General features: G+C 42.1%; 1 protein-coding gene across 1 annotated transcript; it reads left to right on the top strand.

The window, feature by feature from the left end:
- The first annotated feature begins 6,884 nt into the window (after positions 1 to 6,884).
- prdm8b (PR domain containing 8b) lies at positions 6,885 to 12,447 on the top strand. The gene is made up of 4 exons (XM_030723403.1): positions 6,885 to 7,164; positions 9,378 to 9,602; positions 10,099 to 10,330; positions 10,560 to 12,447. The coding sequence occupies exons 2-4, from the start codon at positions 9,384 to 9,386 to the stop codon at positions 11,810 to 11,812; spliced, it is 1,704 nt and encodes a 567-aa protein (XP_030579263.1). The 5' UTR covers positions 6,885 to 7,164; positions 9,378 to 9,383; the 3' UTR covers positions 11,813 to 12,447.
- Positions 12,448 to 12,737: the final 290 nt, after the last annotated feature.

The following is a 12,737-nucleotide window of genomic DNA, read 5'->3' as shown; positions in this document are numbered from 1 at the left end:
TGTGAAAACTGGCACATATGGCAGCTGAAGTGCCATATGCCATACAGAATATTTTTTGGCCGTTTCCCCCATTTGTATAATCGCTGGATCCGGTATAAAAGTGGCTCATTATTAATTCATTCCTTCCCAGTTTTTTTCTCCGGTTTGGTTCCCCTGTGTGGGTTTTTTTTCTAATTTTATTCCAGGTCCGTTTGATGTCTAGGAGGACAGGAACGACAAGTTAATTTAATGTGCGGTGTGGGGATTAAAGCATTTGGTTCATTCAAAGCTAAATGCAGGGATTACTGCTCGTGTGGAAGTCCATCTCTGTGCATTAATCTTGTGTTTTATTCTGCTTTACTATAGCCCAAATTAGGTTTAAATGCTTAAATACTTCACTGCTAAATTGGTTTATTCTAAAAATGATGCCCTCTATGGTACGCAGGGTATTCTTTATATTTCTAATGTGAACAAACCTAATGGAAAACTCATATCATATAGTTTATTTCTTTCGAAAGGCTCTGAGCTCAGTATTTGAGAATATTACATTTTCTTATTATCAGCAAACGATGCTCATTTTGTTCTTTTATTTCTATGTTCAGCTTTTACTTTATCAGACAGTTTTAGTTTATCCCACTTCCTGTGTGATGGAGGAGGGCTGGACTGGCTGAAGGTTGAGTCACTGTTATATCATTCAAAGTCTGCCAGACTGACATTTATTTACATAAACCTGATGAAATGAGCCAAAATGTGAGGGACGCACAGATGCATGTTCTTTCCCCCTCCGTCTCACACGAGCAGCTCTCACATTCCTCGTCCACTATCGCAGGAATTGTTTCCTCTCATGTGTGTCTCTCCATCTTACTGCAGCACGCACACACTTGACACACAAACAGCCCACACTTCCTCTCTGATTCCTCCTCAGACTCGCCGCCTCTTCCTTCTCCTCTTCTGCCCTCCTTTGGAAAGAAACCGAAAGATCTGCTGTGACTCTAACGCTCTCGGTCTTCACAGCATTTCTGCTCGTCCATCACAGCGTCAGATTTTGGCTCTTCTTCATCGCACCTGGACTGTGTTAACTCAACTCTGATGATGTCACTAATAGATAATCAGGAGATTTGAGGCTCTGGGCCAAAGTCGCTCCCTCCTGTCAGCGATCACATAACAAACACGCAGCACTTCAGTTTTCCCGGAGCTTCCCAGCAGTTTTGGTTGATGGCTGCACAGAAGGAAGCGTCCCCTCCTCGAGTGCAGCGAGCGCTCCATTCAGAGGCTTCTGTTACTCTGAGCAACATTTCTAACCCTGCAAAGCTTCAACCATGAAATAATTACATTCTTTTAAACGGCAGTTTTTATTGAACCTTCAGACAAATTAAAAATTATTTAAAAAGAAATTAAATATCAATTTGCATATCTGAATTTTAAGTTGTATAGTTTTTGCTACATCCAGCATTTTTCTGCCATTTATTGTTTAAAAATATATTTTTGCAGGTTTTAGTTTTTTCAAGAAAAAATGAATCCCACTGATGATGTAAGAGCCTCAGAAAAAACTCATCTGTCAGATATGATACGCAGGATAACACGAGTGACGGCTGTACTACCTCAATATGAAAATAATATTCTATTCATGGATAAACTGGCTTGTTTTTCTTTCTTCATGTTTCTTGCACCAAGATTATTCAAGACAGGACAAAATAAAAAATAAAATAAAAATAAAAACTCCTGCATTTTTTAATAAAGCCATCACATAAGCTGCACAAAGACATTTAGAAAGTCGAGTAAAAATATCGTCCAATAAAGACAGCTCGGTGCTGTGCAGAAACCACACCGGGGTGCCGGGAGTCGGTCTGCCAGGAAATAAATCAGTGATTTCAAAGGTGGGGTTAAAGGAACATCAGGACAGGAAGTGAACTGTGTGAGCAAAATTAGCTGCTGTGGAGCGACAGTGAACACCACGCTTCATCCTGGACTGTAGATGTAGGAGGAAAATCCATCTTTCTGCCTCTTTCATAACCAATAAGAGAAGCTCACCAATGCTGAAGTTCATGTGAGCCTTCAGAGGACTCCTCCGTGGCACCTGTACAGGATAAAGGTGAGGTGAGGTCAGATATGAACCAAAGGCACTTCAACATGCTGCAGCTCAGCATTTGATAGAAACCCGGAGTGATGGGGAAATAAGAAAATGTCTGGTCCTCCCTTTATTTTATTCATGTGCATATGTGAACAAGTGATTTTTAAAACATATTCATCTCCACATTTCAAAGTGGAGATTTATTAAACATTTTTGCTGCAAACAGTAGCTGTCAGCACGCTCACAGCTGAGGACTGTGACTCTGTCCGGGTGAATAACCGTGCTCTTCCTGTGATGTGTTTACCCATCAAAGATCAATGCATTTGTCTCTCGAGCTGCTTTTCCCCCTCCAAAGCAAAACATGCCTAATATTTGATGAGACGTGGTGACAGGAAGACAGTGGGGACGGGACGCAGCGCTGCCACTTTCTGTCTGCGCTGAAATCCATTTGCTGAAGCTTCTGTTGTCACTCTCGTGATCTGCTGGATGAAAGGACGGGAAATGAACTTATTAGCAGAGAATTTTGTATTACAGGCAGAAGATTAGAGAGAAAGTTTGTTTCTGAAGTTGCTCAGGTGTTTGTGAGCAAATATTTAAGAATGCCTGTTGGTGCATGATAAAAAATATGATCCTGTCAGAAAGGCTTTCTATAATTGATGGTGTGGTGATGATAACCACAAGATTGTTCCCACAAGATGATGCGTGATGGCTGTGAATTAATCATGGTGTGGGCATCAGGCTGCTTTCCTCATCCAGTATTTATTGATCAGGTAAAATGACCTGGTATTAGTTTCAGCCGGATGCAGGGAAGCATCAGCAACTTCTCAGTTTATCAGGGAACGTGTTGTAAGTTTAACTTTTCAGTGCTATGATGATGATGATGATGATGGAACAGATGACGTGAGCAGTTCATCTTTAGATGTCAGTCTGATGGTTGGCCTGATTTTTGAGGCTTTATTGTCCCAGTTTTGTCTGGTCAGTCTGCTCTTCCTCCTTCTCACAAACCTCTGACAGCCTTTATTTAACTTGGTTTTTGAAAGCAGGGGCTTGCTCCCTCGCGTGCCCGGGTACACGGTATGAGAGAACTAACATGCACAAGCCAGACCTCAGCCCAGACCTCCCAACCTTCATAAAACACAGTAAAACGGTCTGAAACCATCCAAGACTCAATATTAATATTTATTAAAGTCTTCACATATAGCCTATCGTTGTGGTTAAACCATGTTAGTGTTATACTTGGTTAATGTTAGGCAAACATGCTCCATACTAACTCAACATCCAAAATTCACTACCCCCACTTTCTGTAATTTTGGATATCAGTTGTAAGGTATGATAAAGTTCAGTCTATAGGTCGCTTCATTTCAGTGAGACTTTTTTCTTGTTTTATTCAGGATAAATATCTTTTTTTCTTACTGAACAAAACAAGGAAATGGCAGAGAACATAATTTAACTTTGAATCTATGAGAGTGGGAACCAGGCGAGCAGCTGAACGGGCATGCTGACATACAGCGTGTGCAGTTATTTCTAAATTAGCTTGACTTTTATTGGTCATCAGGACATTAAGGTCAATGCATATAATATCTATAATCACTCGTCAGATCTGACTTTATGAAACAGTTTAAAATGTTTCTCCTTTGGTGTCTCTGACATGCTAATGGTTTTAGCTCAATGCTAAATTGACCTTTTAGTGAACTGGCTCAGAACATTTTAAATGTGCTGAGAAGATTACAGAAATGTACACATTATAAATCTTCATTCTAACATCCAACTAGAGAATGAATGTGCGCTTATCTTATATGTAATATTAAGGCTGAGGATGCACCTGTGGGTGCAGCCAATGAAGGACTCAGCAGAAGTTAAATGAATTTAATTTCACTGATTTTATTACTGCAGACCTCCTGTAGAGGTAACTGTGCTGTCTCATAGTTCTGAAAGTGACGAATAAAATGTGGAGTATGAAGTGAAGTGAGCACACACACACACACACACACACACACACACACACACACGCACTCACACACACATGCACACACACACACACACACACACACACACACACACACACACACACACACGTATACACACACACACACATGCACACACACACACACACACACACACACGCACTCACACACACACGTATACACACACACACACACATACACACATACACGCACATACACACATACACACACACACACACACACACACACATACACACATACAGTACACGCACATACACACATATACACACATACACACACATACACACATACACACACACACACACATACACACATATACACACACACACACACACACACGCACTCACACACACACGTATACACACACTCACACACACACACATACACGCACATACACACATATACACACACACACACACAAGCACACACACTCACACACACACACATACACACATATACACACATACACACACACGCGTCCTTTCTGTCATTTCATGTATCAGAGATTTTTTACCTTTTTTTTTTGCTCGTCTGTTTTTTCTTTATGCAGAAGATAAACTGAATATATGAACACTGGATATGTGAAAGTTTTGTTTTACTGTAGCTTATATTTTTTTTTATTTATGAAATTTGATTCCTGCACTGTCATAATGGCCGATGAATGTTGATGTGTGACGGAAAATGAGCCCATTTGGTGTTTGTCAGTTTGAAGCCGTAACACTGCTGACTTTGCACTGAAGAGCTGTATTTTTATTATTATTTTTTTAATATTTCACCAAAGCTCGATGAAAAATAGGGAATAAGTTCAGTGTGTTGGATTTTTCATCAGCACTCGATGTCGGGCCAAATCCTGGCAGAATCAGCAAACTGTGACAACTGTGTTTCATCCTTCAGGGGTTTGTATTGTGTGTGCATTTATTCCCCTCCCAAAATTTTGGGTGCACGACTGATCACTCACGCCACGACAGGATGCTCCAACTGATCTGTACTCATATTTATCCACAGCACACACTGCAGTCCCGTACCATCTGTAAAAAAATTCTGTAACTGAAAATGATGAAGGAAGGTTATTTTCAAATGTTCTATTTTAGCTGCATTAGATTTTAAAAGTGTTCACATGCTTGTGTCTGACGTTCTCCTCTGCTGACTTACAGCTTTACCTCCTCTACAACCAGAGCAGGAAGATCAGCTGCTACTTAAGTGCTGTCTCTGTTTTCTAATATGTCAGAATTACTTATGAAACTATTAACACTGAGCAAAATATCACTTGAAAAACAAAGCCCAAAGGATGTGTGGACACTTTTGTGCTACAGCTCGAGGAAAACTTTTTACTACTTGATTAAGCAAAATCAGATACATGAGACACCCAGTTCATTCACATGATAACTGACAGACGCAGAAATCTTTGGTTCTGTTTCGGGTTTAGTGGCGTTTCAGTTATGAAAGCAGAATATAAACCACAACATCTGCACTAATACAGCACAGTGAACCCTGTCATCAGGACATGTGAGGCTGTCTGTGGAAACTATTCCATTATACCAGAAATAAACATCCAAACTGACACACAATAATAATAATAATAATAATAATAATAATAATAATAATAATAATAATAATTTTAAAAGTATTTAAATTTTAACTTCTGCTTGTCTCCAAACAGGGATAACGGGTCAGAGATCTCACAGGATGCTTGTAAATATTAAATAGTTTGGGATTGGGTGTAGAGAACATTAATCATGGATTCATAATTTTTATAAAATCGGGTAATTATTGGTTACATTAAATTACCAAAAAGATTTTTCTTATTTGACTTTATGACCTCAGCTGGGAGAATTTGGGCCTTTTATCTTTCAGTCTTAAAATCACATGTAAGTTATAAATGAATTCACAGCAGAACAAACGAGATCAAACAAGCAGCTCGAGCAGGACTTCAGTTTGGCTGCATTTGCAGAAATGTAAACTTTGCAAAGATCAAAGCAATCACTGTTAAAATGAATAAATAAAAACCAAGCAAACAAAACAAATATTAAAAAGTCATCACTGCTGAGCTGCACCTGACCTGCTGCTTTCATTTCCATCACAATATCGAGCCTTCACTCAATGCAAATTATACACTGGCGCCCCCTAAATGAGCCCGGACACAGTACAGACAGCATCAGCAGCACTGACAGCAGCGCCAGAGATCCGCTCTGAGAGACTCCCCGGGATGCCCAGCCGCTCTGACCGCATGGAGAGCCGCCTGGCGCGGCGGGAGGCAGCGGGAGCGCACGGTGCCCCCGGTGGGGCCCGCTCAGCGTGTCCAAGTGCACCAAGTGAAAAGAGCTGCGTGTTAAAAGCACAGAGAAAGTTCGTTTCATTGTCATCCTGAGGAGCGCCACTGTGCATAAAGAAGGCTGGGAGCCAAATCTGGAGGGCTTGAAGTGATGCTTTATTAGATCTACTTACAATAATAATAATAATAATAATAATAATAATAATAATAATAATAATAATAATAATATGATTTAAATGATTGAAGAACATTAATAAATCTCTCATCAAGTTGAAGCTGCAGTTTGATTGTTTCCAAAAATACTTAAATGTCACTTTGTTCCGACTCATACAACCACCAACTATTGTGATCTGAATTACAATAATAATGGGGGGCGGATGGGGGGGGGGGGGGGTCTTTATCCCGCTGCACATCCATAAATCGCACGAAATGACAGTCGGCCAGTGAAGAGTTAAAGGGAGGAGACGGAGAGTGACACGCCTCATTGGGTAGATTATGTGCCGCAAACAAAAAGTGTGTGTCGGTGTGCCAGTCAGCCAGAGCACCGGGCCCCATCTGCACGCCTCTCTCTCTTTCACTCTCTGTCTCCGCGCATCCGTCCGGCTCTCTCTACCCGCTCCTCACTGCCAGTGTCGGCGAGCATCCGCAGCGGCAGCAGCAGCACTGCCACTTCCACCACACTGGGGAGGAAATGTACTGATACTACGGAGCAGCCCGGGAGCATCACCATCTCCATCATCACCTCCATCACCGTCACCGCATCCCCTCGCGTGTTTTCGGGGCTTTTTTCCGGATTGATTCGCAGCATCGCTCTCAAGTCGTTTGTGGATTATTGTTCCCTCCTCATCGACGGAAAGGTAGGTCTGTGACATGAAAGGTGTGTGTGCTTGGAGAGTTTACAGGAGGAAAGGGATGCTTTTTTTTTTGGGGGGGGGGGGGGGGGGGGGTCCTGCAAAGCGGTGCAGAATGAAAGACAGAAAAAAAAAGCCGCAGATGTTTCAGTGCTGTCGCAGGTCAGTCTCAGCGCTGATTTAGGACACTTTTGCGCCTGGCGCGGCTTTAGCAGCACCCCCCATTTCAGCTCACCCCCGCAACGGGTTTGGAATGAGAGGGTGGCTGCTTTCCTCCAGTTTGGATGTGCTCGTTATCTCTTTTTATTTATTTGAGCCCGGCCTTGACTCGTATCCGTCAGCGGATCATTTGTGAGGCTCTCTCCTCCCCGGAGCGACTCTTTCGGTTCTTGTGAACATGAAGGGCTTCTGATTAGAACCGAGCCGAAGCTCTGCGACGGCTCCGTGCGCTAAATGTTCAGAGAAGCTTCCTTTGTGAAATCCTCTCAGCCAGTAGTTTCGTGGCAGCGATTCTTTGTATTTAATCAAATTTCTACTCTTTTATCAATTAAAAAAACAGAGAGTAGAAGCCGAACCAAAGGAGAGCCTCGGCGTTTCTGTCTCTGCAGCCGCAAAACTGCCGATGAACACACATCTGTTCATCTGTTTGTCCATATCAGCCAAATTATTTCTGATCACATAAACGCGCAAAAGCGACGTTTGTTTCCGCCTCTGCGGAGAAGGAACTTTAATTCCAGCTGTGTGCTGATTTTATTATACTTTAAGTTTTTATTTGCCTGAGCCACCACCGCGCTTCATAGATTATTATTATTATTATTATTATTATTATTATTATTAAAAAACTATATTCTGTTATAGGCCCAAAGCGCAACAATAAAGAATTTGTATTATTATTTTGTAATAGTTCAAAGAATCCAAACAGAAATCAGCAAACATTACAGAAAATATAATTTTTACGGAAAAAGTTTGTCTGAATTTAAGCGGAGACTGGAAGTCATTAATATTATTTTTACTCTTTTTTTTTTTTTTTTTGGCCGTCATTTGTGCCTAATTTACGGCCGAACAAATGTGCATCAGGTGCAGGCTTCCGCGCGCACATTCTGCTGTATTTAAACGCCAGAGGAAGAGGGAGGAGAGGAGGGAAGAGCCGCAGCCGTCTAAACGCGCACATTCACAGGTTAGAAAAGGAGAAAAGAAATAATTAACCGGTCGTGCTGCTTTAATTACAGTCTCAGAGGGGAAAGTGGCGGATTATGGTAATGAGGCGACATACGCTGCCGCTTGTAGAAAGCAGAGAAAGGTTGGCTGACACGAAATCACTGACTTTGACAGTCCACTTGAAACCCATTGGACATGCTCTCTCCATGGACGCGCGCGGACCTCCGCAGCTCCTACTGAGGGTGCAGCTTTAATGATTTCACCTCCTCCAGTGAGTGAAACGGGAAAGCCAACAAAGCATCAATAATATTTCAGGATGAAGCTAATATTTATAGATCAGTCAATGATCACAAAACTACAAAGCGCAATGAGGTCATTGGGAAATAAGGACGTCACTCAGGAACACGTAACCAAAGTAAAAATAGACTGAAAATTTACAACAAAAATTTTCATTTCTCATCCATCGCGTTTCCAGCTGAACACGAAGTGCGTGAAGGGGAGGCCTTCAAATATTAAGATTATCAATTATAATAATTATAACATTTATCCAAATATTAAATAGCCTGTTTGTAATAACAGAGTGTATACTAACAGTAGAAACCATTCTAGATTATTCTAATCCAGTCAACTATTAAAAATACAAATATAGATTATTTATCATTTATTTATAATAATAATAATAATAATAACCACTCGTCTGATTGTTTTATTTTTTGGTTATTGTATAATTGACGGAATTGGGAAACCACGTCATCAATATGCTGAAGGTGCCGTCATGAACTTATTACGTGGTTTGAATAAATTAGAAAAAATAAAAAGAGGCCAGCTGCTTCCGCCGGTCTGTCTATGAAGAGATTTATTTCCTATCAGCTGCCACAGCGACGCTTTAATCCACTGACCCACCAAAGGTTAGGCTCCACGGCTCACTTGTTTTTGCTTGATAAAAATATTCTAAGGCAATAACGCATTTTGGCATAAAAAGTAAAAGCTGAATGATTTTAGTCACACATTTTCAGGCCTGTTCTGACGCGTGTTTCTCTCTCGTGTCCGTGTCTCCGCAGCGTGAAATGGAGGAGTCCAGCTCTCAGAAGTTGGTGTGGGATGGGGACGCCAAAGCGGTGCAGCAGTGTCTCACGGACATTTTTACGAGCGTCTACACGACGTGTGACATCCCGGAAAACGCCATTTTCGGGCCTTGCGTGTTGAGCCACACGTCTCTGTATGACAGCATCGCCTTCATAGCCCTGAAGTCCACCGACAAACGCACAGCGCCTTACATCTTCAGGGTGAGTGCGGCTTTATTTGCATTACAAATGTCAAAGAATTTGATTGTGACACGCCTTTTGTTCATGTTTTAATGACCTAATTTTTAGCAGTTAATGCTGAATTTAATTTTCAGACGTTAGTAGCACCTGAACAGGCCTGAAAGGCCAATTTATTTCATTTATGTGCGTTTGCACATTTTCCTGGTGTGCAATAAATAAATATATCATCAGAGATGAAACCAAAAACCTAAACAGAACACGATTGTCATCCATAGTCAGTAAAACCACAATGTCATTTTTATATCATTATAATCTACTTAATTTCTACTGGAAGAAGAGCTTGTTCTTTTGGTGTGAGAATGCTGGTTTTTAAAACGTTGACTGTAATAATACATGCTGTAGCTCCGTGTTTCTGCAGAGATTTGGGAGCAATTCCGTCTTCTTTTTTACAACTGAAAAAAAATGCAGCTGAAGCCGTGAAGTTCTAACCGTGCATGTGCTTGTGTGCGTTGGACAGGTGGACACTTCAGCGGCCAACAGCACCTCAGAGGGCTTGATGTGGCTGCGGCTGGTCCAGTCCGCCCGGGACAAAGAGGAGCAGAACCTGGAGGCCTACGTGAAGAACGGCCAGCTCTTCTACCGCTCGCTCCGCCGCATCGAGAAGGACGAGGAGCTGCTGGTCTGGTACGGCAAAGATCTCATTGACCTGCTGCTGCTCAGTTCCAGCAGAGTGCCTGCCAAAAGCAAAGGTGAGAGGGCAGTAAACTGAGTTTTAGCTCATGTTTGTTCCCTGTTTAAACATCACATTAATCATATTATTGATTATATTCTTTGCAGTCTTTATTTTAGTTTTCACCTTGCTTTCATCTCATGTAGGCTGTACAAAGTCACATTTGCTCTAACACAGTACAAAGGTTATATTCTTTCAGTACTATTGCATTTTTTAATTTTGTCGGGTTCCTTTTGTCTTCTTGTTAGGTTCATCCCACCACTCCTGTCCGGACTGCAGCCAGCGGTTCCAGTTTGAGTTCCCTTTCTTAGCCCATCTCCGGTTCCGCTGCACCAAGAGACTGCAGAGCATTGCCGCAGCCGACGAGGAGCCCAGCAAAGACAGCGGCACAGAGCGATCAAACTCAACCCCGACCAGGACCAACCCAAAGGTGGTGCGCTCTGAAGGATTCAGCAGTCCTCAGGACAGCAATAAACCCTCCACAGACTTTCATAACCTGGCCAGGGATCTAGAGAACAATCGGACCAGCCCGCCAAGTGACAAGGAGGCCGAAATCTGCAGCGAGAGCTCAGGCAAGAGGAAGTTCTCGGAAATAGAGGACAGAGAGTGCAGAGGACCCAGCCTCGGGCAGTCCAAGTCTAAAGAGGAGCTAGCAGCATCTGTGCAGAATTACAGAGGAGTGTATGGTCTTGAGGAAAACCACCGGTCCTTCTCCCCACCAGGCTCCACAGAGCTGGGTGAGGCAAAGCGCAGCGCCTTTACTGAGGTTAAGACAGCCCAGAACTCCAAACAGCACAGCAGCAGCAAAAACCTGCAGAGCTCCAACTCTGAAAACAAAGATGGAGGTCGTCCCAGCAGCAACCCTTCAGAGAAGCATCTTAACATCAGGTCTGTGCTGTCAGAAACCCAGCCACCCCAAAGCTCGCCCATGGGCAGTGCATTCACCTCCGTCGGCCAGCAGGGAGGTGGGGGCGGGGAGAGGAAGAGTGCCTTCAGTCAGCCATCTCGCTCCTTTTCCCAGATCTCACCGCTGGTGATGCCACCCAAGCTGCTGGACTGCCACCCAGCGGTGGGCGACACCATGTCCTCCAATAGACTCTACCAGGCTGACCACCTCGCTGCCAAGCTGCAGGGTGCAGAACTGGGCACCAACTGCCCCGTGCCAGGCGGCATGGCCAAGCAGAACCCCTTCGTCTACGCCACCGCCTTCTGGCCCAAGAACTCCGGACCTATCCAGCTTCAGATGCCCTCGGCTCTCACCCTGCTGCCTCCCTCGTTCACCTCCCTGTGTCTGCCCGCTCAGAACTGGTGTGCCAAGTGCAACGCCTCCTTCCGCATGACCTCAGACCTGGTTTACCACATGCGATCCCACCATAAAAAGGAGTACTCCATGGAGCCTCTGGTCAAGCGGCGGCGCGAGGAGAAGCTCAAGTGCCCCATATGCAACGAGTCCTTCCGGGAACGGCATCACTTGTCACGTCACATGACCTCCCATAACTGACTTTTTAAGACTAACAAGGAAGAGACTTTTGTTTAACATGGAAGGATTGTGAACCTGCCTGGATTTAAGCACTCCAACTGGAACATGAGAACACCCCTTGCACTTACTTTCACTTTGGACTCTGATCTTTGAATTCCTTTTCTGTCTCTTTGCTTTTGCTCCCCTGTACAAAATATCATGTTTTGGATGTATGCAAATGCGTTTTGACTTCAAAAATGAATATATTTATGAAGCACTTAAAGTTTGAGAATAAGGGAAGATTTAAATATGTGTAATTGTACAGTAAGTTGTATTTTATATCATATAAATGCAAATATAGAGAAAAATAAAAAATGTAGTCATACATCATGGTTTACAACGCAACAAGTTTTTTCATGTCTACAATGAATATGGACACACATTGGGGATATTATGTCAGACTATATTTCAGAGTGCATGTAATATTAAATGATATTGATTTAAGATGCAGTCTATTCATTACACTGTAAATAATTTGTTTTATTTGAAATACAAAGTGTAATATTTTGTGTCAGTGGGGAATAGTTTCAGTGTTTCTTCCTTTGGCGGAAATTTACTACTTGATAGTTTATCTAATCACGTTGAATGCATTGACAATAAAATAGCTTTATTTTCAACTGTGGCCTTCATGGAGTTTTTTTAAACTGTAACTCAAATATATATTATATTATTACATACTCTGTGTTTAGCATTTATAAAATAAGACATTAATTATGTTTTAGTGATACACAACGTGGTCAAAACACAAAGATTTTTTTTTACCTCATTTACATTTTTTAGGATAAAAAAATTAATTTCATTTATTACCAAAACTTAGTGTTAGTAAAAAAAAAATTAATACACTGTGCAAACAACACATTGTTACATTTAATATATCTGATTAAAAATATTTATTGTGCATTAATAT

The sequence above is a fragment of the Archocentrus centrarchus genome, unplaced genomic scaffold (assembly GCF_007364275.1).
Source record: "Archocentrus centrarchus isolate MPI-CPG fArcCen1 unplaced genomic scaffold, fArcCen1 scaffold_26_ctg1, whole genome shotgun sequence".
Classification (NCBI taxonomy): Eukaryota; Metazoa; Chordata; class Actinopteri; order Cichliformes; family Cichlidae; genus Archocentrus; species Archocentrus centrarchus.
Note: the sequence above shows the minus strand (reverse complement) of the source record. Positions and strands in the feature narration are given on the sequence as shown.